This window comes from Zootermopsis nevadensis, unplaced genomic scaffold (genome assembly GCF_977971745.1).
Source record: "Zootermopsis nevadensis isolate Lab colony 2312 unplaced genomic scaffold, Znev_1.0 Znev_ptg000003l, whole genome shotgun sequence".
Taxonomy (NCBI): Eukaryota; Metazoa; Arthropoda; class Insecta; order Blattodea; family Termopsidae; genus Zootermopsis; species Zootermopsis nevadensis.
The window spans coordinates 1,812,909-1,837,555 of NW_028259135.1; the positions used below are offsets into that span (position 1 = coordinate 1,812,909).

At 36.8% G+C, this 24,647-nt stretch overlaps 1 protein-coding gene across 50 annotated transcripts in view; it reads right to left on the minus strand.

The window, feature by feature from the left end:
• The window catches only part of Dscam1 (Down syndrome cell adhesion molecule 1), a 183,743-nt gene that overhangs the window by 18,284 nt on the left and 140,812 nt on the right, over positions 1 to 24,647 (minus strand). For 45 of the 50 annotated variants that reach the window (XM_087360755.1, XM_087360578.1, XM_087360570.1 and 42 more), the window contains 18 exons: positions 19,914 to 20,033; positions 18,945 to 19,118; positions 18,190 to 18,337; positions 17,064 to 17,212; positions 16,584 to 16,715; positions 15,918 to 16,085; positions 14,755 to 14,974; positions 13,197 to 13,438; positions 12,270 to 12,425; positions 11,196 to 11,338; positions 10,661 to 10,817; positions 9,031 to 9,300; positions 8,059 to 8,290; positions 7,535 to 7,711; positions 6,290 to 6,456; positions 3,881 to 4,069; positions 3,380 to 3,547; positions 126 to 269 (listed from right to left, as the gene is read on the minus strand). In XM_087360755.1, the coding sequence (XP_087216881.1) occupies positions 126 to 269; positions 3,380 to 3,547; positions 3,881 to 4,069; positions 6,290 to 6,456; positions 7,535 to 7,711; positions 8,059 to 8,290; positions 9,031 to 9,300; positions 10,661 to 10,817; positions 11,196 to 11,338; positions 12,270 to 12,425; positions 13,197 to 13,438; positions 14,755 to 14,974; positions 15,918 to 16,085; positions 16,584 to 16,715; positions 17,064 to 17,212; positions 18,190 to 18,337; positions 18,945 to 19,118; positions 19,914 to 20,033 (3,156 nt within the window). Of the gene's footprint in view, positions 1 to 125; positions 270 to 3,379; positions 3,548 to 3,880; positions 4,070 to 4,093; positions 4,262 to 6,289; positions 6,457 to 7,534; positions 7,712 to 8,058; positions 8,291 to 9,030; positions 9,301 to 10,660; positions 10,818 to 11,195; positions 11,339 to 12,269; positions 12,426 to 13,196; positions 13,439 to 14,754; positions 14,975 to 15,917; positions 16,086 to 16,583; positions 16,716 to 17,063; positions 17,213 to 18,189; positions 18,338 to 18,944; positions 19,119 to 19,913; positions 20,034 to 24,647 lie in introns of all 50 variants that reach the window. The other 5 variants (XM_087360853.1, XM_087360839.1, XM_087360843.1 and 2 more) reach the window with 2 other exon arrangements.

Sequence of the window (24,647 nt, forward strand, 5' to 3'; positions counted from 1 at the left end):
GGATTGAACACAAATAAAATGTCAATGTCAAAATAAAAATACATAAGAATATTCTAAGAAAGTGAAAGAAAAGAGGCAGAAAATATTTAAAACAAGATTGTAAAGGTAGACAGCTAATGTCTTACCTGTTCTATGATATACTGTCTCATCTGAGCCTGGATGGGCAGGAATGCGACGGATGCCAGGCGGGTGAAGGCTCAATTCCTCGTACATGTGGCGGGGGTGACGAGGGTCCCAAGTGGCATGACTGCGGAAGGAGCCTGAATGACCTAACACCGACAGAACGGCCAAATGGATAAACAAGCAAAAACAAAACATAAACTAAAAGAAACCTGCCCCAAGGAGAGGCAAATCAAATGTAAACATAGTAGCAAGCAGAGGTGTCCAAACCAATAGAGGGCAGTGGGGTCTTGCATGCAAGAGTGGCCACATGGCAATTTGCTAAGGGTTAGTTCTGGATAATTTTGACTGCCTTGTATGTGCACACATTTATGGAGGTGAAAAAGTCCTGTATCTTGGAGTGCAACATACTCTGGAAAAGCCCTCTCATTTGTGTTCTGCAACTTTCTTATTTCTTCCATTCTAATACAAGTTTCTTGCAAAATTGAAAAAAAAACCATTTAATTTAAAACCTAGTGTGTTGAAAACATCTTGTGTTTTACGCCTAATGGATTAGGAAAAGAAATGTGTACAAAATAAAAGACAAACTGATTACCATAATCTGTGATCTACTGATTATATTATTTTAAAAACTATTATACAATTAGAATTACAGTTTATCGTCTCCTGCTATCAGACGTAGGATACGTCACACAAATACAACTTGATAATGAACCTCTGAATACAGACACCAGATCATTATGAAGACGGAAAATTCTAAAAACATACTAAAAGATCAATAAATGCAATGCATTAAAATGTATAATAGTTTTTAAAATAATATAAATTTATAAACCTGAAGATGATGACATAAAACATCGAAACATGTCGTTCAAAAATAGAAGCGCTGAATAATGTAATGTCGTACTACGATAAAAAAGCGCCATAAATATAACATAATATACTTTATACTATAAATGTTATAATATTTTAACAACATCATTTTAAATAAGTTTGTGTATAGACTGTGAAAATAAATATGTGTACTTGAAAATGATGTCGGAGATGGCCCTCAAAATTTTGGCAGAGTTTAACCAAGTGACATGGCTGCTGGCCTGAGAAGATTTATTAAAGACATCCACCATGAAAGCTAACTCTCTATGAATTGCAGAGATGAATTCTGAGAAAAACCACTTCATATTACAGAAATATCAGTTATTCTGTACACTTTCTTACTACACCATCAGCCAGTAAGATACAAAGGAATTTTTGGAACACTTTCCAGGAGGAAAGTACATTTAACAGTAAAGAAAATTCTATACTAATAGAAATTATGTATAAAGCAGATCACAGAGTTACATAATTACTTCCAAAATTTCTATAAAATCAACAGGAACTGACATCATTAGCTGCAGCTGGCTATCTTGTCATGTACATTTGATTATATGGTAATAGAGGACTATTTTACCTCCAGCACAATTCATCTGAACACACAAGACAACATGAAAAACCTGACATGTTTGTTATTCAAATGCATGTGAATGAAGATTAGTATGTTTAATGGTTATTAAAGCTACCTTTCAGACAATGAAAAGTGAAATTTCTTGCTTGCTTTTATGTATCTTGTCTTCTTGTAAAGTGTCCATATGTATGTAACTTTTTACCAATGGTGTAATGTACCACATTATTTATTATAACTGTTTATCATTACTTAAAAGTAACGAACCATGAAATAATATATTTTATTTAACACAAATCTACTCAATAAAATGTCATATAATCCTTGAATTTTCTTATTCTTTAAAAATTAACAGCTTTTGCTAATGCTCCTCGTAACATAATCTTCTCAAGCTATAACCTATACCACAGGTGAATTGTACTCCCATTTGGAAGCTTTCCATGTCTCCAAAATGCTGGACTTCCATTCAACAACAATGTGGATTTCCCCCAAAATTATGGAAGTATGTCACCACAGAAGCTTCAAGTCTTATATAAGATCTTCAGTTTAGCAGTCTCATAAACGTATTTCAATATGTAACACTAATCTGTAGTACTGAATCTCTCAGTGGCTGTTGACCGTCCATTCACGCAGTGCCCTTAGAAGTAACTATCAATTTCATAACGTGTTCCTTGAGCAGCTAATAGTTGTTCACCTGGTCAGGACGTCCCTTACTATCACTGAAACTGACAATTTATCACTGTTTCCAAAAGCCCACTGCTGGACCCTATATTTATTTAGTGTTCTGTCTGATGACAGGTCCATATGAACAGGATCCTTCCATCCTTTTCTCGGACTGGGACCTGTTCATATACGTTCTTGGCAGATGATCCAGAAGTGGTTTGCCATTGCCTTCTTCTGTGTGTGAATGGAGTAATTGTTGGGATGCCACGGAGGAAAACTCCGTGTTGCCTAGACCACGGCCTTGCCCAACACAAGTTATAAATTCGGGCACCGCCGGGAATCCGGGAATCGAACCCGAGACCCCAGGATTACAAGGCCAGCGTTCTAACCGCTAGACCACCGTGGCTCACGCTTTCATAACACAGTTCTCTAAGGTACATTTCAGCATTAAACTAATGTTTCAGCTGATTGATTAGTACACCAACTTTATGTTGAGAAGATTCCATGATCAAGTTTTGGTCTAGAAGTTGAATATACCAAGATTTTCATGGATTTCTTAGCCCCCACAAGGCAAATACTGGAACAATATTTAAAAAGCCATGACTGCGATCTTCCTAATTCATAATCATCCTTCTGTATAATTTATAAAGTACTATATAAACTAAAAAACAATATTATATTTCTATTTATGTCTATACTTAGCAAATAGTTCCTTCCCTTGTGATTTTACAATGTTTGCACATATTTCTTGCTTCCATCATGCAAGATACATGTCCTACTCATCTCATTCTTCTGACTAAATTATCATAACAATGTTAGCTCAACAACACAACTTCCAAAGCTCCTCATTATGTTATACTTATAATTTCCATTACTTTGTCTCTTTTAGGTCAAAATATTTTCCTCTGATCTTCGACACCCTCAGTCTATCAGAAATAAAGTCTCCATTACATGACAAGGTTTTTACTGAACACAAATGTGGAGATGATGGACAGCTCTGTGTCACACTGATGGGTGTTATAAAAGATACTGTCAAATACAAAAATCATGCATTCATATTAACTGTTCACAATTTGGAGTTCAGTAGCATCCAAAAGGGTGTGCAACAATACATGCCGGGTACCATGCAGACACAGTAGAATGCTAAGACATCCTTACTTATTACTGTACCTCTCTTGATGCGATCGCATGTATTGTAGTTGGAGCCTGGCACAGGCGGCAGCTTGCGGTTTGGAGGAGCGATGTAACCAAGCTCATCACGAAGATCTGGGCGTCGCTTATCCATTGTAGAGTTTCCACCAGCTGACTGGTTGTATACCACATCATCTGGAAATATAATTAGTAAGAAATGTGATGTTATGGTTGCATAAATATTTTGGTAATCTGTGCATAAATAATAAAAAAAACTGAATTAAAAATGTATTAATAACTAAGCAATAATTTTATTTTTATTTTCTTAGTAATGATTTATTTAATGAGCTGTTAGAAGCATAGACTATGTACTGCTGAATGATAAGAAACAACATTCTAAAGTCATAATCCTTCAATAAAATGACAAACATCTACCTGCATAAATAAACAAATTATAAAGCACATCAAAATAAAATTATATTCTGTTTTATACAGAAATCCAGATATAAAACCAACATAACATATTACCTCTGAGACGGGTCTGTTCAGGACCCCGAGACCGTCGTGACAGGGCCACACATATCACAACAACACCCACTATGATGACCACTACGGTCGCCCCTATAGGCACAACAATGTTGAGGTCCAACCACTCTGGTACCCAGGGGAAATACTGGTTAACTGATGTGTTATCTTGTTCAGGAGGTGCAATGGTTCCTACAACATATAGATGATGCTTACCTTTCTGATGTGAACTCTTTCCACGTAACACACAGATCACCACAACTGCTAAGATTATCACCAGAATAGCTGACGCTACAGGGACCACAAGTTTCAGATTTGAAAGGAAGATGTGAATTGGGGAATTGGCCCCTTGTTCAGGGATCTCACGTGCTGGAGCAATAGTACCTGCAACACCGAACCAGAAAAAAAACGAAAATCAGTAGTCAATTTTGAAATGCCCTGTGTTGAGGTACTACTGCTCGGCATGTGGGTACATGTCAGATACTGCAACTGTTAGTGTGAACATTAATACTTCAATATTAGCAAACTGGTACCTGAATATGGCACTTTTATGGGTTGTTGTACCACATATTGTGGTAGAAGTTTACTGATATTTCAGAGATGCTTGCACCCTCCATCATCAGGGTGAAGAGTAATCACCCTGATGACAGAGGTAGCAAGCACCTCAGAAATGTGAGCAAACTTCTACAACAACTCAGAAGAGTATGAGAAAATGAAATCTCACTGATTCCAACCACTTTGCAGCAATTCACAAAGCAATATACACTGCCTGATCAAAAGTATCCGGACACCCCTCCGTAAACGTAAACTCGAGCCTAGATATCACTACGACCGCCGCCGCTGCTATAAAAGGAGGCAGAGGGCTCGATGTTGTTCAGTGCTACACGATACCGACAGAATGGGTGGAGCAAGGGAGCTCAGTGACTTCGAACGTGGTATGGTTATTGGTTGCCACATCAGTATGCAAGCCGCTTTCAGTGGTGTAAAGAGCGCCGCCACTGGGCTGTGGACGACTGGAGACGCGTGATTTGGAGTGATGAATCACGCTATACCATGTGGCAGTCCGATGGGAGGGTTTGGGTGTGGCAAATGCTAGGTGAACGCTACATGCCGGCCTGTATAGTGCCCACAGTGAAATTCGGCGGAGATGGGATGACAGTGTGGGGGTGTTTTTCATGGAAGGAACTTGGTCCTCTCGTAATACTACGGAGCACATTAAAGGCAGAAGGATATAAGGACATTTTGACCAGCTGCTTGTTGTCTATGGTAGAAGACCAGTTCGGAGATGATAACTGTGTGTTTCAGCATGACAATGCTCCCTGCCATAAAGCAGGGTCTGTTCGTGACTGGTTTGTGGACAATAAGGTTCCGGAAATGGACTGGTCAGCCCAGAGCCCCGATCTAAATCCTATTGAACACCTCTGGGATGAACTAGAAAGGCGACTGCGCACCAGACCCCAACGACCCACATCACTAACTACGCTTGCTACAGCGTTGCAGGAAGAATGGTCGGCCATTCCCCCGGCGACGTTCCAACACCTGGTAGACAGTCTCCCCCGCAGAGTTAGAGCTGTAATAAATGCCAAGGGTGGGCCCAGCCCGTATTAATGTCCACTACTGGGCAGTAAATCCGAGGGACACATAGAGGACAGTTTCGCGTAGGTGTCCGGATACTTTTGATCAGGCAGTGTATATTATTTAAGCTCAAATAACATGCATCTAATTGGCAGATTCTGTTCACATTTTCAGAGTTCATCTTGCAACATGCCAAGTAGGGCTAGAGAAACCTGCTTTCCTATCGGGGGATCCTACAAGGCAGATACTTCTACCTCTGATAATTGCCCAAATGTCAAGCAAAGAGAATCAACACTTAACCTCATGGGTGTCTGGTATCAGCCACATGAATAATCAGTACTGAAATTATAAATTGATCTCCCTTCCAAAGTAATTTATTTAAGATGCATGTTCACTAACATATTTCATCTCTTTCAGAACTAAACCTGCACATCTACTGTTAATGACACTTTTCAAGTTCAAGTCCTTTATAACAAACTCACATACCTCTGTTAGACTCCTTAATTGTTAAAAATAACACCAGAAAGTTGGTTCAGATACAAAAGGCCTAGGTTCTTTTTAATTAAATAATTTCACAGTGACTATGAAGCAGTCTAAACATTGCAACTATCACAAATTTAAACACATTTAGATGACATAAAAATTTTAAAATTAACTGTAAATTATATTTATTTCATCCAGCTATGTTCAGCATGGTTATGAGTCAAAAAAATTAAAATATATTACATTAACTCTAAACTAAAATTTACCCGCAGTACCGAACAGCTGAGTGTTAATGTTTTCAAGCTCTGAAGATTCCTAGCATTGTACCTGTCATTAATAACGGTAACACATTACCTCCAGTTATGGTAAGTGTGGCAAATTCATATTCTGCAACAGCAAATCCAGCATTATTGTGTGCGGTGACACGCAGATGGTACCAGTTGGCAGGGTCCAGGTCCAGTACGACAAAGTTTCCACCAGGCTTCACATTGTTGGACACCTGATTCCATTCTGTCTGTAGTCTGCAACAGTGTGGACACTAAAATCTCTTCACATTCCTACAAACTACAGACTGTTGCAGTTCCTAACTGAGGATTTTTGTAATTTTCTTCAGCTCCTCCAAACAGGACACATTTGTCTCCAAAGCATAATCATTCTGTCATCTGTCATTTCTTACTAAGTAACTTGTGCAGATGACAATGTTGTCATCAAAAAACACAAGACAAAGTTTTAAAACAAAGACCAATGTCAGCCATTTTATAAGACATCTCATACCATTTTTAAAACACTATTATTCCTTTCACTGACTGTGTTTTTAAAAACAAAGTTCATCAGAGAAACATATTTGGACCTAGGACAGATAAAAGTAATGACTGGCTGGAGAAAATTAAATGAAGAGCTTCATAATAATTTGTAATTTTTACATAGTATTGTTAGCATGATTAAACTAGGAATTATGAAATGAGTGGGATATACAGAATGCAAGGTAAAAATGAGAAATTCTTACAAAACTTTAAACTTTGGCCACAACACCTCAGGGGAAGAGACCTCTTGTTAAACCTCAAAAATAGTATTCAAATACATCCTACATGAAAATGCATATAAGATTTTACTGACTCCACTGGAGGGATTTGATGAACATGGTGCTGGACCTCACAGTTCTACAGATGCATGGAATTTGACCAGGTGAGTAACTAAGCATGAATCTGTAACGTGGAATAAGATTGTTAATACTTTCTTCACTGCTAGTGGAATGGTGATCACTGATATATGTATAAACAGAAGAAAAACTGTAGGCAGTCCACGGTGTCCTCCGAGTGCCTAATTTTTACACTAATCTTATTCTGCATTCCTATTTTCTTGAAGAAGGCTGTCTTCTAGAACGCTGTATACCGACTCCATGATCAGGGTCACATACTCCTCTGAAATGTAGGTCAATATCTGAGACTACCTGATGCGACATCCGAGAAAACAGCCATCTTTGTGATTTTTAGAAACAAATGAACTTACATTATGGCCAAATATGCAACACCAATAGTCTCATTTCTGACAGACATCATATTTAGCACAGACTAGTCTACAAATGTAAAGACTACTTACTTCTTCTTGTGTTCCACAACAAAGTAAAGCATAGGGCAGCCCCCATCAGACCATGCACTCAAGTGTAGTGTGATGCTATTGGTAGAAACCTCAATGAAGCGACCTGCCTCTGGGATCACGGGTTTGGAGCCTTTAGTACGTGTGTTCAAAATGTCTGATGGTTCTCCTGTACCAATGCTGAAACAGAAATAATTCTGTTTGTATGCAATGTACAATCATTAATATAATCAGTCTTCTTAAACATCATTAAAACAAGAAAATTTCTGTCTTCTGGGTTATTGCGCTGTGTAGTCTGGTCGATGTTAACCAACGTTTCAGAGGTCATACTGCCTCCGTCATCAGGGCGTTGGTTAACATCGACCAGACTACACAGCGCAATAACCCAGAAGACAGAAATCTTCATATTCACCGCTGTGAGAACCTCAAGTCTTACATCATTAAAACAATTCATCCAAATCTTTAACGTTTCCATTAAACATTTGATATTTCACATACATAGCTTAATTAGATTTGGTTTTAATTACCTATTGTATCCTGTAACATAGACTTGGTAACGTGATCCACACCATAGGTTCTCAACTGTATACTTCTGAGCTTGATTTGAGACTTGCACAGTCTCCCAATCTCCAAACTCAGGTTTGTAATGAACCGTGTAACCATGCAGAGGGGCTGTATCAGTAAAATGTGGGCGCAACTTCATGGTAATTGAGTTGGTTGTCATTGATGTTAGGGATACCTGTGGAGAGTGTGGTGGAGCTGCCAACAAAATAAGTTTAATTGTAAGGTGACATCCCACATTATCTTATAACTAAAACACTTTACATTTACAATTCAGTAATACGCCCGTTACATCCAACAATAAACAAAACATATAATTCTGCCATGAAATCACAGATTTTAAGAATTGTATGAATTATTTATTAATAATTAACAAATTAGGGTACAATTTGGCCAAAAACAGTATTAGCTATTCATTATCGTCAAGCTGTCAAGAAGGTGAGCCATTTATTAACATAGTGATGTTTGAAAAATCTAGTCTCTTTAATAATTCCAATTGTAGAATATTATAAGATATTGTAGGTGCGTCATACAAGAAAAAATGAAGAAATGATAAGAAAATTAAAAATTAGTAATTGAATTAGAGTTTATAACATACACCTGATGACGGCTCTATGAAAGCCGAAACATGTCGAGAATGTTCCATATGTAAATCAAGTACTCGATACGGAACAAAGGATAATATTTTAACCATCTAATTATCTTATATTACTTTATTGTGATTGACGGACAATTTTAATATATTTTAATACTATTGTAGAATATTATTTGCATTGTGCTATGTGAGACAGATAGGGTACTGGTTCTCTCAGAATCCACCGTTGTTTGACCAGTCCATGAATTAGAAACAGTTAAGAACTGCTGTCAAATGGGATGGAGCAGCTGAAATAAAACTAGATTTTGCTTTAGGTATCAACAATAAACAAACTACACACTACCATGAACAATAAGCTGGTGAGTGACTGTGTCATGTCCAAATGAATTTTCCACTGAGCATGAATATTCTCCAGCATCCTGACGTGTCACAGACTTGATGAATAGTGAGCCATCAGGCAGTTGGCGGATGTGATCATCCTGTTGGAAGGCGACACCCTTCACCTTCCACTGAATGTCTGGAGCAGGAATTCCCACGGCAAGACATGGAAGCTTAACATCTTCCTTGTATGTTGCCGTGAATGAGTCATCGAATGAAGCAATCTTTGCAGGAACTGGGAAATTAAAATACATGACAATCAGACACTGGCAACTTTAACACTTTGTTTGTTATAATATGCCAGAACAGCTGTATGGGCAATATGTTCTCAGATAATATGTCTATGGACATTTTGCCCACTTTTCATTCTGTTGAATCAACTGTTTCTTCAAGATAGTTCTCTTCTGGGTTGTGGAGACCACATGGCACTACAACCCAGAAGACAGCTATCTTCGAACTCACCACCATGAAAACCTCAAATCCTAAATATCTGTAGGAATCTACAAAGTGCAGTGGTAATATAATATGTTGAATCAAGATCATGTTAACATATCAAGATACAGTGAAACCTCGATGCATCGTTTTCGGCGGGGGTGGGAAATAAAAACGATGAATGCGGGAAAACGATAGATGCGGGAAAGCATTAAAAATTTAAAAAAAAACAATGTTTCTCTTTCAAAGTTACTTCTTTTTACCAAAAAAGTCTTTAATGGACAACTGGTTTGTCGAAACTTTACGTTTTAGACCAAACAGAGCACTTTCCACGTTCAAAATGTTTTCCTCGTCACGTTCACTAATATTAAGCGCATAAAAGAACTTCACTTTCGCCAATGCAGCGTGTGCTTCGGCAAAACTCGGCAAAGCTTCGGGCTCGCATTCGTCGTCTTCCTCTTTCTCACCGCTCCAACCCCCTTTGCGGACAATAACAGGAAGAATGGAAATACTATTACTGCCGAACTCAACGAAACGTAGCTGTAGAAGACCCTGAACCGCTGGAAACAAGATGAACCAGAAGAATGAAAAGTTCCGCCAGCCTTTCCTTTGTACTTGTAATAAAAGCATTTGTGAAGAAATTCACACTGCACATGCCATCTGGCATCGCTGGAACGAAATATGAGTGCACCCTAATTAAAATCGTAAAATTTCTGACAATGAGCACCGCCATTCACTCCAACTATCACCCCTGCACCGCTGACCCCTCATTCCAAAAGAATGTGCTGGTTGGGCGATATAACAGGTTACCGCTACTGCGTATTCCAAAAACATTGTGCGTCTTTCGGTATTAATTTATCTCAAAACCCAGCATTTTAATTTCTCAGAAACGATCATTGCGGGAAAATTGTTGGCCGGGACTGAGATTTTTGAACGGTCGATGCGATAAAACGATAGTTCGAGGAACGATAGAAGCGGGAAAATGTAACATTATTTAATATGGGATGTATTCGGGACCGAACAAAACGGACGATGCATCCGGGAAAACGATAGTTCCGGGAACGATGGATAGAGGTTTCACTGTAATCTAGAATACATAAATTTATATCAATAAACAGGGATGCTATGGATTATATAAGACTACAGAAATTCATCGAACCAACCTCTGTTGCTTGGAGACAAAGAAACAGGTTTTGATGGCTGGCCTTCACCAATTATAGTGGATGCAGTTACCCAGAATTCATAGCGCTCCTTTTTCTTCAAATCTGATGCTTCAAAACTCATTTGGAAGGGTGGAACCTTTGTGCCTTTTGGTTCTTCCTACACAGAAACATGGTATTAAAGATCACATTTGAATGTACAATCCTGTTGCTGCGTACTCCGAAAATTCTGCTCCTGGTAACCACGTGGAAAGGAAACAATCGACTTCTAAAATTTATTACAGATCAAAACATCACATGCATAATACATATTTTTCAACACATTTACATTAAAATATGACATAGAAATGTTACAGAAAGATGGATGTCTTCTCATTCAGGACAGCCAGTCTTCAGGTGAGTATCAGAACCCAGAACTCATGAATACAGAGCAGGAGTGCTAACCACTCAATGTTTGGTCTACATTTTGTATCAGCTGTTCACATTACTGCAATCAAAGGACATGACAGATATAAAACAAGTGAGCCATGACACTTACATCTTTAGCCTCTTCGCTGTCCTCACGCACATACACGGTATACTGTGACACAATGCCATTTGGTTGCTCTGGTGGCTTCCAGCTCACCAAAATGGAATCTCCTGACATAACAAGTGCTTTCACTGCACTAGGAGCTTCAGGAACTGCAATGCACAACTCATGTTATAATACTCAAATGCAAAATGCAATCAAAGCCTTTCACAAAGTTGAGATTTCTGCACATTACAAATGCCTAAAGGTGGCGACTGACTTGTAACATTTACTCGTAATGTAACATTCGCGGCGAGCATGTTACATTACACCACAACTGGTGAGGCGCATCGAATGCTCGTTTTGAACGCTCGGCTCGACTGTGCTCCATTCATTTCATTCAATATGTCGGACGTGGAGGTTGTGTTATCTTTGTTTCATTTAATACGCTACTCTTATCTAAAGAACTCATGAATGCTCATTACGACACCGCTCGACTGACTGACTGACTTGTAATGTAACACTCAAAGGGATTCGCGAGAAAACCGACAACACGATGGAGCGCCCGCGAGCGTGAGCGGCTCGCATCGAGCGGCTCCGTTCGCTGTCTTCACTTGTGTAATGCTCGATTTGTAACACGTTACATTACAGGCAAATGTTACAAGTCAGTCGCCACCTTAAGGAATATCCCAGTCATGTACATTTCTGTGAAATAAATCTTATTACTCTCCACTGCCCCATTTTAAAGAAAGACAAAATTTAAACTGTGAGCAATTAAACAATATGTTGTGTAAGCAATGGAGAAGAGAGTTCAAACACTGATGCTTTGGGTTTTGTAAATTATGGTAGAAACGTAGTCTTAAGATGACATTTTATCAGTCAAACAAATTTAAGTCACAGTCATTCAGTCTGGTAATAATAATTATTTTTATGATGCAATAGTCCATATAAAATACTTACAGCTATACAATAAAATTGTTAAAATATAAAGAAATGCTAATCCAATGATAAGAGGTGAACACACTAACACATAAAATTAGGAAAAAATCTTTATTTAAATTTTAAACAAATTTTATTACAAATGAAAATTTATAATAGACGTACCATCTTGCTCCGTCTGGCAATGGATTGGAGCACTACGAACACCATCTCCACCTGACGTGAAGGCCAGAACTTGCATGCTGTAATTGGTGTACTTCTTCAAACCATGGAGGATAGTTTCACTTGATGACGTTATCTTTGTATCTTTGCTGTTCTCATCTACAATAGACAAGATTCTGAATTTGATTTACAACTTTAATGGAAGTAATAACAAGAAACTTACACCTGTTTTCCTGGTAACTTTACTTTGGAATTGTACTGAATATAAACAATGACTTCACAACTTCTCCATAATCCGATCTGCAAATGAAGATGTCGGGTATAAATTAAATTTAGTGAAACTGAATAATTCTATTTTACTATACCGGCATATCACCCTATTAAAACTATGCAACATAATGGTAGCACACTCCAAAAGTTCAATGCTGACAATACCAAAGCCTACAACTGAACACAATTCTGAGCAAGTTCCATCGACCTCCTATTTTCAAAATCCCCTTGGTTGGATCCACCTTACTTTCAACAGGACATCTCCCAAGATGGTTCTTCATTACATTACCTTTTCAGATTTTAACTGAAATGTACAACATACTGGCTATAGCGTGGTACAAAACACTTTTGCTGTTATGGATGGGACAGTTCAACTAAATGAACCAACATAACTTTCCAACCATCTAAGGATAAGAATTTATGCCTTTAATAATTGTATGTGAAAATGGCCATGTCATAAGCACATATCTAAACATTAAGCATTGTTTATATAACTATCAAAGTAGCCTTTTCTTATTTTGTAGCAATGGTCTCTTAATGCAAATTAATAAAGTTGGAAACAAAGAAGTCTAGGCAGACAAACTGAATTAATTATAATAAATTTAATTATAAAGACAGATCACCTAACAAAAGTCCCGATTTGTCAAAAATGCAACTCACCATACCATGTGTCACTTGGACCATATATAACCTTGTAGCCTTTGATTATGCCATTTGCAGCAGTGAGAGGGGGAGAGACCCATGACACTCGGATGGTTTGGGAGGTGAGCGTTGTGCATGTAGTATCCTGAGGGGGCTGCTCAGGAATTCCTTCAGCTGTATATTGACGTGTCTCCTCTGACATAGGTCCTGGACCAACCTTATTGAAAGCCTGAACCACTACTGAGTACTGGGTATATGTCCTGTGTTGTAAAACAATCATTAAACCACATGCTATTACTGTAATAAATTTTATGATTCTGAACAATTAGACCTATTACTTTTCAGTATTAACATGGCCTGTTCAGTGTTAAGAATATACAAATGCTATTCTGGCAATAGCAATATAATGTATAGAACAATAATGCAGGCAGGTAATAAACAGGCCACAAATCAAGTGAACAGCTACAACATTTTGAAGCAGGCCTCTCAGATTCTACTGTCAACATGAGGTGGTAAATCTGCTCTTATGTGAAGAAATGCAAATTCACAAAATAACCTGTACAATTTATTACAAAACTTCATCCCTTTCTTAAAACACAAGATTTCATCAGCAGTTTTAATCACAATTCAAAACATATTTTCTTGGGATTTTTGCTTTTGCAGGCAAGTGTGAGAAAACAAATGAAAATTTTTATTTTGGACAGATGATATCACTGGATGAAGAAGTCCATAAAACAAAAACAAATTATTGTTAATAACAATGAACCATGACATTTGCTCATTTTATCTTACATACAAAAACTGAAGTTACAGGTATGTATATATGTAAGACTTGAGGTTCTCACAGCGGTGAGTATGAAGATTTCTGTCTTCTGGGTTGTTGCGCTGTGTAGTCTGGTCGATGTTAACCAACGTTTCAGAGGTCATACTGCCTCCATCATCAGGGCGATGAGTATGAAGATTTCTGTCTTCTGGGTTGTTGCGCTGTGTAGTCTGGTCGATGTTAACCAACGTTTCAGAGGTCATACTGCCTCCATCATCAGGGCGATGAGTATGAAGATTTCTGTCTTCTGGGTTGTTGCGCTGTGTAGTCTGGTCGATGTTAACCAACGTTTCAGAGGTCATACTGCCTCCGTCATCAGGGCGAAATCTTCATGTATATATGTGTTAGCTCAAGAAGAGATATGCCAATTTGCCTCAATTTGCATGCTTATGCCTTGAAACCAGGAGATTTCAGAAAGGTCGGAGCTATCAAATAGTGTCCTGGGCTTGAGTACTGGTGAGTGTGGTTTTTGTAGCTTGGAAACTAAGCAACATACAAGAAGGAAGCAAAGACAGAAGTGGTTTGTTTTAATGAGGAGATTACAGGAGCAAAGCCACAAACCTTAAAAACTGTCCTGTGGGTTGTAGCACCGTGAAAGTCTAGCGATGAGTCATCACCTTGATGTAGGAGGCAGCAAGAACCTCTAAAATAGTGGTAAACTTCTACCAGACTACATGGCACTACAACCCAGAAGATGGCCATCATACTCACTGAAGTCGTACAATGTCATAATGCCTAAAGAATGGGTCTTACTTCAAATTACTGATCTGCAGGTGATGTTCTTTCCCTTCCTCTTTGCTGAACTCAACTGTCTCAAATAGGTATGGTTTGTCAGATGAAGCAAGCTTATAGCCCACATAGTAGCCAAGAATCTCGCCATTCCACTGATCTCTCTCTGGAGGCTTCCATGAGATCTTGAGTGTATGCTGGTCTTCAGCTTCTACCTTCACAGCTGTGGCTGGGCCACCAGGAGCTAAAATATAGATGTACACACTACAATACAAAAAATAGCACTCAAACATGCCAACCTCTTCATATCATCAAATAATCTTCGGTTACTAATATCACATTCTTATGGTTATACAAAGAACAGACATCAACCCTTTAAACTTGAAGCTCATCTAAATAATATTTAAGAACTCAGTCCATATCCCAGAGAAAACACAACACTTCACCATTAAAAACATCAGTTTGTAAATCCTGTTATAGGAAATAATCTGTGTTTACAGTGATAATTATACAAAACCCATAAATACATATTTAAGAGTTACTGATTGTTAAATCACCTGGTACGCATACTTACTATTCAGATTTGAAAGCTTAAACATTGTGGAAAGGGTGCAGTGTTATTGTTGTAAGTCATTCAATGTGAATTTCATGGATTTGTTTCTCAAATTTTTGTTGCTTGTTTTAGTTATGTACTGTAAGTATCTTGTAAAACAAAAATGATACCTTTCACGAAAGAAATGCAAAATAAAAATACTTTCAGCTAACAATTATCATGAAAAAGCTTTCTATACTTTCAAACTCATTCTTCGGTACATTTAAAATGTTGAGAAAACAGCTCAAAAATATGCACCTCAACCCCATAAATTATGTATATAAAAACACAGAAGCCTATGTTCAGTCCGGAGTTGGATATATGACAAGTTCTTCGTGGTTAACCTTAGTATTTTCACACAAATGTTAGCAGTACCTTAAAATATGCTTCTGCTCCGCACTACATTTGACTTATGAATTTCACAAAGTTATATAAAGTTTTTTTTAAAAAAAAGTTCATTAAAGAACATTTTGCTAGAAAATTATCTTAACAACAACTAAGTCTGAACATTTTTGTTCCCTGAATGTTGTTATATATAGGTTTAGCCATGACATCTATAAAATACAGAGCACCTATATATGATCAGTGGGCTTACCCTCTTCTGCAGTGATGATGGGAACAGTGTCAGAAGGTTCTGAAGTTCCAATTTCATTCTCAGCAACGATGCGCAAGTGATACGTGGTTGCAGGCCTAAGATTGAACACACCAGCCACTGTCTGCTGCCCAGGTACCAAAACCCGGTCAATATCTGCTTCCCACGTGCCTAAAGAGACAAATTATGTTACAATCCAAATGTATCTTGTGGTTTACATGTTAAATTCCACAGTTTTACTGAACATAAAAACAGAAAGGAACACAGAACATAAGTTACTGCTCAAAAAGCAGGCAAGACAGAACTGGTAAACATTTCATTCCGAGATTATATTGAGTTGTTTGTAACAAATTACATCACAGGGGCAAAATCACATCCAAATGTCAACCTGTTCACTGTCCCATGATGCATTGTTACACAAAATTATCATTATTCCACGAGGCTAAACCCTGAAAGCCAGTCACACACAAAATTGTTAGACATTAAATAAAAATTGAGAACAAAAAAAATAACAAGCCCCCCCACCCTCGTTACAGCCAAATGAAATGCAATGGCAGATAGAATTTGTGAACTGGTATGAATTAGGACATGGACCAAAAGCAGGCTGTAAATCACCAGCTGGGATTACCTTCAAACATTATTAGTATCAGGTGGAACATAAAGTCTCACCTCTAGAGATCTTGTACTCGATGAGGTACCGCTTGATTGGAGAATTGCCGTCGTAAGGGGCAGCCCATGACAGCTGAACAGAACGTCCAGATTTGTCCAACACCCTCAAGCCATAAGGTACTTCAGGCACCTCTGGAAAATAAAAATTATTTCTACTGTCAGGACTAAAGCAGCAAAGCTGGAAGATATCAAGATCCTTAGTTCTCCGCACAAGCCAATTCAGTGTTGCATGTTGACCATAAAGAGACAAACATAGGAACATAGCTGTGATTTCTATAACACATATGCAGTTTAAGTGTGAGACTCCAAAACCAATTATAATTTAAAAAAATAATGTTTATCGTATATATTTCAAAATTCTCACTGCAGTCAATTTAAATAAATTTCCTCAAATCCAAGTTAATCTCAATAATAATCCCTAAATTTATCTGACACTGTAAATCTATATAAGGTCATGTCAGTTTGCACTTGTTAACAAACCTTGAATGATCAAGTTGATGCTGGTGTCATCGATTCCAAATGCATTTGTTGCCTCGCAGGTAAACAGCGCTGAGTCAGTACGTTCTGTCTGTTTGATGCTAAGGTCAGAGAGAACACCATTTGGAAGTATTTCTTCTCGCATTGTGTACCTAAAAATACCACAAAGAATAAAAAAAAAAGCAACACTTTCCTTCAGTAGTAGTATACTCTATTTGCTTTACCAATTACAAAATTGTAAGACTTGAGGTTCTCACAGCGGTGAGTATGAAGATATCTGTCTTCTGGGTTATTGCGTCATCAGGGCGATGAATATGCCAATAGGGTGTGAGGAGCTGGATTTATAGGCTCCCGAGCCAATGGGAGCAGGCATGGGAGTGGACTAATGGTAGCACGTGGGCGAGAGAAGACAGAACTCTTCATACTCATCGCCCTCATGACGGAGGCAGTATGACCTCTGAAACGTTGGTTAACATCGACCAGACTACACAGCGCAATAACCCAGAAGATGGATATCTTCAATTACAAAATTCTTTAACTTGTATTTTCATTTATAAATTGGAAATGGGGTATGCCTTATATTCAACATAGAAGAGCATTAGAAATAAATCTTATTTAATAATTTCTGAGAAAATATACATCTGGCAACTGTGACATACCTCAGAACTTGCATTTCCATACATTATCAATAAATATTTCAAAATCAATATCATTAATTTTTTCTGTGTCTGCCATAATGACACGCAATTTGTTTTAATATTCTCTGGAACCATATGACTGCAGTTAGTGGTTCTGCTTTTGAGGTACATCTTGTAATACTGCACCATCCATTTCACATGACTTCATATTTCCAGTGTTTCTGCTTCCACTAAACTGAAGAGAATTATGCATGCACTCTAATGCTGGCTCTGGAAATGTTTCTCATGTCAAAACTCATTGGATGTATATACATTGAGATATGCCATAACTGTTAAATGTCGTACAGTTCATCACTACACAGTATGTGCTGATTGTTGAGAGCCAGTACGTTGTATGGTGCTAGTGTTTAACACTGAACATACACCAAAATAAAGCAGTTTCAAGAGTCGTGATTGACAACGAAGACTCGGGTCATGTTGGTAGTACTTGCCGGGTGTCAGTCTTGGGATCAAGTCGTTTGTTGTTCATATTCCACCTAATTCCAATTGGTTTTTCACCACGGGCCTCACATTGCAATACTGTTGGCTCACCGCGTCGTGATGTCTGGTTCCTAAGTTTGATTTCGAAGTGTGGTGGTGCTACAATAAGGCAGATATAAAAATTAAACTTTGGCCAAATTTTCAATTATAATTACAGGATATGTTTTCATTGCAAGACAATTATTAACACTTTTATTTGTTATGTTTCCTGACATTTTCCAAGCTGCTGGGAGTGCCATTTGTAAAAAAAAATTATGACTGCAATAAACATAATTCAATTCAGGCCACAACAAATCATCTAATTCATCATCTGCATTGATTATTTCCAAATTTGTACAGAATCTTCTGCAGTAGTAAGAAATACACATCATGCCTATGGGAAATTGGCTGATACGGACGGTCAGTTTTGTTTTATTTATGTAATAATTACAAAATGCATATAATACACAATTTAAGATTAATTTAGCTGAATAACTGAACATATAGCAAATAACTAACTCCACGGTCAGGGTATATGCCTTGAACAGTTGACAGCGACTCTCAACTGAACTAGAAATGCCCTTTTATATCAAGCCTTCCATACAGTCTCTTCAACTGAGGAATTTCTCATCAAGTCATCAGGTATGAGAAATGACATTTTCTAGGACCAGAGCAGTCTCACTAGCCTCAGTTTCAAAACATCAGAATATGATTACGTGTGACATACCTTGTACACTGATGAGAATAACAGCTGACAGTCCAGAACCAATACCATTGACAGCCTCACATAAATAATAACCTTCATTTGTCTTCTGAATATTGTTAATAGTCAGAGTTCCATCTTCCACCTTAATGTTGGGGTTGTTTGGTTTCAGATCCTTGTAATCACCAGGGGTTTCACCTGCAATAATTACATTTCCCAGTAATATAAACAAACTAACACTACAGCATGGATTATGCAGTGTTTTCCCCTGCTCACACGACTCAATAATTTTGCAAGAGCAAATAACTGCATTCATACACCTCACCACATGCAAGAATACACACAAACATAAATTTATATTGAATTTGTAGGAAAACAGTTGTTATCCACGAATCAAGGGCAGCTTTTTCTAGTACTAGGGCAGAACGCTCCTTTCGGAGCTCCTCGGAGGGGGTGGTCAAGTTTTTAAAAAGCAACCAACCCCTTCTGGGGGGGGGGGGGGTTTGGTTGCGTTTTAAAATCTTGTGTAAGAAACTAAACTAAACCCCCCGAATGGAGGGTTAAAACACTTGACCAACCCCTCATTCGGGGGGGTTGGTTGCGTTTTAAAATCTTGAGTAAGACACTAAACTCGGCATTGTTGTGGAACACAACAATGCCGAGTTTGTTTATAGTTGACATTGTTGATGACATAATTTATTGACGACGACAAAATCACAAATTTTTATAATAGACTGGAATATACTAGTGCGCTCATTTCAATTCCTCAAAGATGTGAAGGTCTTATGACATTTCAATGACATCTGATGGGGAAAAGGAGAAATATTTCAGCAGTCACTGGCAGTGAATATGTTAATAATTATACACTGATGTTCTGATTAGTGTTTATCATCTTACAACACAGCCTTCTCCGTTATCTCTGCATTCCCATGAATGTGTTAATATGACACAAAATTCAATGTCCACTAATCGTACTGCATGTATTAGCCTTACCAGCAGCCCTCTTCCAAGTGACCTGGGGCCTGGGGAACCCATCAGCTTTGCACTCAACTTTTGCATCACTGCCTTGAGCAAATGCTTTGTCAGTTGGTTCCAGAATCCATCTTGGTGGCACTACAGGCAGAGCACAGCTTTGGTCAGTCACACAATTATAACACACGCATTATCTGACAAACACTCCTACTTCAGCTAATTAGTTCTCAAATATTTAATGTAATTGAAATAATTCTTTAAAATAAATCAGATGTAATTATTGTACTGAAACCAATTTTAATGGTATTTACTGTAATAGTACAGGGGTTCTCAAGCAAAAATTTGTCACGGTCAAATTCATGAAATACTTCAAACATGCTTTTTCTGCAATTACAATATTGAATATAAAATTTGCAATGACCTCATTCATAGACAAAGACAATTCACAGCCATATTTATGAACAGAAAATTGTTCTGGCTGAAATCACAAAGATACACTTACGTCAGAACAATATTATGATGAGAATTTTAAAAAGTTCTGATTTTGTTTAAGGTATACAGCAGAAAAGATAACCTAAAACTAGAATATTTCTGACATTTTTGTAAATTTCATCCTAGAGAATCACTGTACTAGAAATTCATCAGTCAGATTCTGAATGTTTACTTTTTAACAGTGAAATTATGCTATGACTTTAACAACAAATTTTGAAAGAAACAGTCTTAAAACTAGTTTAATTTTGTCTCTTACTACTGGAAATAATCAATATAATATGGCAATTTACAGAACCAAACAAACTCAACTAAATTTTACAGCCACAGAAATGTCTGTTTCAGCTATGGATTTATTCTAGTCATAGCAGCATGTTATCACACCTGCTGCATATACACATGGATTGGAAGATGTGGTCAATTCAGAGATTAAAGTGTAACAGCTGTATGGCAATTGAATAAAAATTTTCTTGGATATTATCCATCGTCTAGTAAATATAAAACGTAAAACAACGTTTCGGAGATGGGACTCTATCTCCGGAGATAGGGATTAGCTCTATCTAGTGGGCCCAACTGTGTAGGAACCTGAAGACGGAGATAGAGTCCCATCTCCGAAACGTTGTTTTACGTTTTATATTTACTAGACGATGGATAATATCCAAGAAAATTTTTATTCAATTGACTCTTCACCATCGTCAAGAAGGTTTAGATTTGATAAGCTGTATGGCAATTTAAATACACAGAACTTCTTGTCAAAAATTTCCAGTTACTTTCATTTGAACATTTCCTATAGTAAAGAGACAAAATACACAAATGCACAGCAAAATCTCTTGAATAGTTTTTAAAAGGAAGCTAAGAACAGCAAAAATCTGAAATGAAAACCATCTGGTGGAATAGCAGATCCACTACATGAGCAGAAATACATAGGACAGGACAGAAAATTTCAACATGAGATTAATAGTCTTCGCGGGCTGTTTTACAACATCCAGAGTGCAATTTGAAATGGGCTATACAGAACTAAGAGATACTTAAAACAAATCTTACAGTGAGGAAAATTATTTAAACTGGTAATAATAATGTAATTTGACATACAATGTGCCTCAAAATTGGATCATTCCAAGTGTTAATACGGTCACAGCCACTCAACATTTCAAGTCTGAAATCTCATTAGTTTAAAATCTACCCTGACAAAATGTAAAACCAACTGTTCCATTGCCATTTCATATCTGATCTTCTTAATTAAAGTTTTCTTGAGATTCTATCAACAACAGTTTCATGGGCAAAATAGTCTGGGAAATATTATCTTACATTACAGCTGCAAGTAATCTTAGAAACATCGTTTTCTAAGGAATTTATATTTGAATTACAGTACTGATAAATGCTGTTTAGTATTTTACAAATCAAAGACTCAAAATATCCAGAGCACGTACACTATCAAAGTTTGACTATAACTGTAATGCAAGTATGATAATACAGCTGTCAGCATGGCACCTACTTGGCTACTCCTACAAAATGACATGGTTTAAAGAATGCCTTTATAAATGTTATGTTTCTAAGTACAAGAGATTTTGCTGTAAACACTGAAAACATAATAACACAAATTAACCATTAATGGTTTGGTGCATAGGCATGGAATTCTACTTGTGAGAAACGACTAAAAACTGAATAATTTATGCATTATGAACCACATTCACAGAAATTAACACATAATATAAGTAGTGGATTCTCATGATTATTTTAATAATATAGCATGGTTTGCTAAATTAAATGATAGCAGAAAATTATTATCAAATGTTTTTTTGCACCAAACCATTGAATTATAATGTTGTACCTACAGATGCCTCAGTTTACTCAGATGCAATAATGGTATATTACCTGCAGAACTTCAGCAGTCGATACTGTACACTGCAGAAGCAAACACCAAAATAACTCTGCTCTTCTGAACAATTCTTAAAACAATTTCATTTTTAATCTTTCAGTGCCAACCTACATTCCAAGGATAAACCTAAGTTTTATCACATAATGTTGCGGTATAGATCAGGTATATGTGTTTTAGATTTCCTCTATCTACAACGTAGGACACCATTTTAATGGCTGCCTACAATGAATGGTCAATGAAACCATTATATACCATCCCAGTGAAAAGCTCACACCCTACTAACTTAAATTTACAAAAATGAATTTAAAACTGACCAACTCTAACAGTGAAGTGGAGCATGATATTCTGAATTTCAGATGAATTTAAGAGACAACGCATTTTGGTTTCTTTTTTATTTAAAGACAAAAAATGCCAGTCTAATTTCAAGTTATAATGCATTAAATTTAAATAGTCAATGTACATCAAAATACAATTTTTAAAATGTTAGACTGGTCTTACAATGATATATCTTCGTTATAATTTCAAAACAAGAGAGCAAAACTGTTGCCACATCAGATGTAATAATCACTTTGTGAAATAGCAATTTTAACATAAGAAATGCCAAAAGCTTAATTTAACGTTGTGCTAAGTAATAATTTTGTAAGGCTTCAGCTTCCTCTGTGTGTAAAAAAAAAAAAAAAAGAATCTTAGGTTCTAATTTACTTTTCTTCTCACACTTTTATAGTATGTTTCAGGTGTTGTCAAATGAAACCAGAAGTTTACACAAACCAAATACACTGCCAAGCTTCTACTACACATGACCAAATTAAATGTGGAAAATGCACACAGCTTTAAAAAAATTCTTTACTATCTCTTCTACAACCATGTCTCTTTTTTTTTCTTTGTAAAACCCTATAATTTTGCTACTTTAGTTATGGATAATGCAAACAATTCATAAATTAATCAGAACACTATCTTTAAGTCATTATCCTTACGGATGGAGGAGTCCAGATCTATTATACCACATGTTCCTGTTTTCTTTAAAAAACAAAACAAAAAATAATTGCATAATATGGAAAATGTGGATGTTTCACGACTCTTATATAAGAAACTGAATAAGTAATGTATTCTTGAAATACAAGATGATTAATCCAGAAAAAAATGAAAGAATGCAGTCATCACTAACAATTTTCCTGGGGTTTCAAAAATACTTTAAATATCAGTTAAGACAGAGCAGAACTTTAATCATTACATGCTCAACATTGTCCCCCCCCCCCGACCCCCCATGGGGAATAATTTAATGGGGTAAGTCTGTTCAAGAGAAAGCCTGAGTGCAGAATAGATAACAACAGACATTATGACTGGTGGTAACTCAATGCCCTAGGAAGGGTTTGAACCCAGAACCTAACAAGTTGATGCTGGAAGTATAATGTCTTTAACTGCTCTCCCACTCTAGTACACTCAGTTTTACTCTTGTTGAAGTAGTAGCAACTGCAATCACTGACAGACAAAACAGACATCAGGAACACAGCAGCTCTATTTCAGTAAACTACAGATTTACATTTTCATAGTTAGGCAGTGTAATAATTAGCACTCAGAAATTCATATTCAAAAGGTCCTGGTTTCAAATTGTAGCTAATACATCCATTTATCCACATAATTGTCATATCAATAAAAAAATATTTCTAAAACACACACTGTAGTGAGCTTGGCAGTAAAATATTTAATATACACCTTTTAAAATGCTTGTTTTTATTAAGTTGTGCATTTTTATTATGGTGACACAAAATTAATGTTGTGTGTGAAGTGTCAGTATTTTCAAATGTAAATATGAACATATTTACTCCAATGCAAAACAAAGAAACAGACAACTGAAGTTTTCATCTCCCCAAATTATGAACCATCAGCTCTTACCGCACTTCAAAACTTTACTGTGACAAACCAGAACAATGCAGTAAATTCAAATACCTGCATACACATTGGAACAGACAAAACTACACTGACAAACTATTCTTCAACAAATTTAATTTGCATTTGTACCTATGTTAAATATACCTTAATGGGAAAAGCTCTTTAATAAAATGTGACTAATCGTGGAGGTTTTATTTTATGAAGGCGCAGAGGAAATCCAAAAGGAGTAGACACACCAATATTGCATCATAAATAAATCTGTAGTTACATCACTATTATTTTAATATTTCTTAATTTAATGATTAGTACACATGCATGCACAATCATAGATCTATTGGTAGAAACAAAGGAAGACATAACAGAACCAAAAAACCAAGCTAAAATGAAGAGATAACATGCAAACAAGAAATGAACCCAATGGTCTGACTTTAAGACCCAATGGTTTATTTATAAAGGAACATACCGTAAATTAACGAACTCAACTGAAAAGGGCAGTA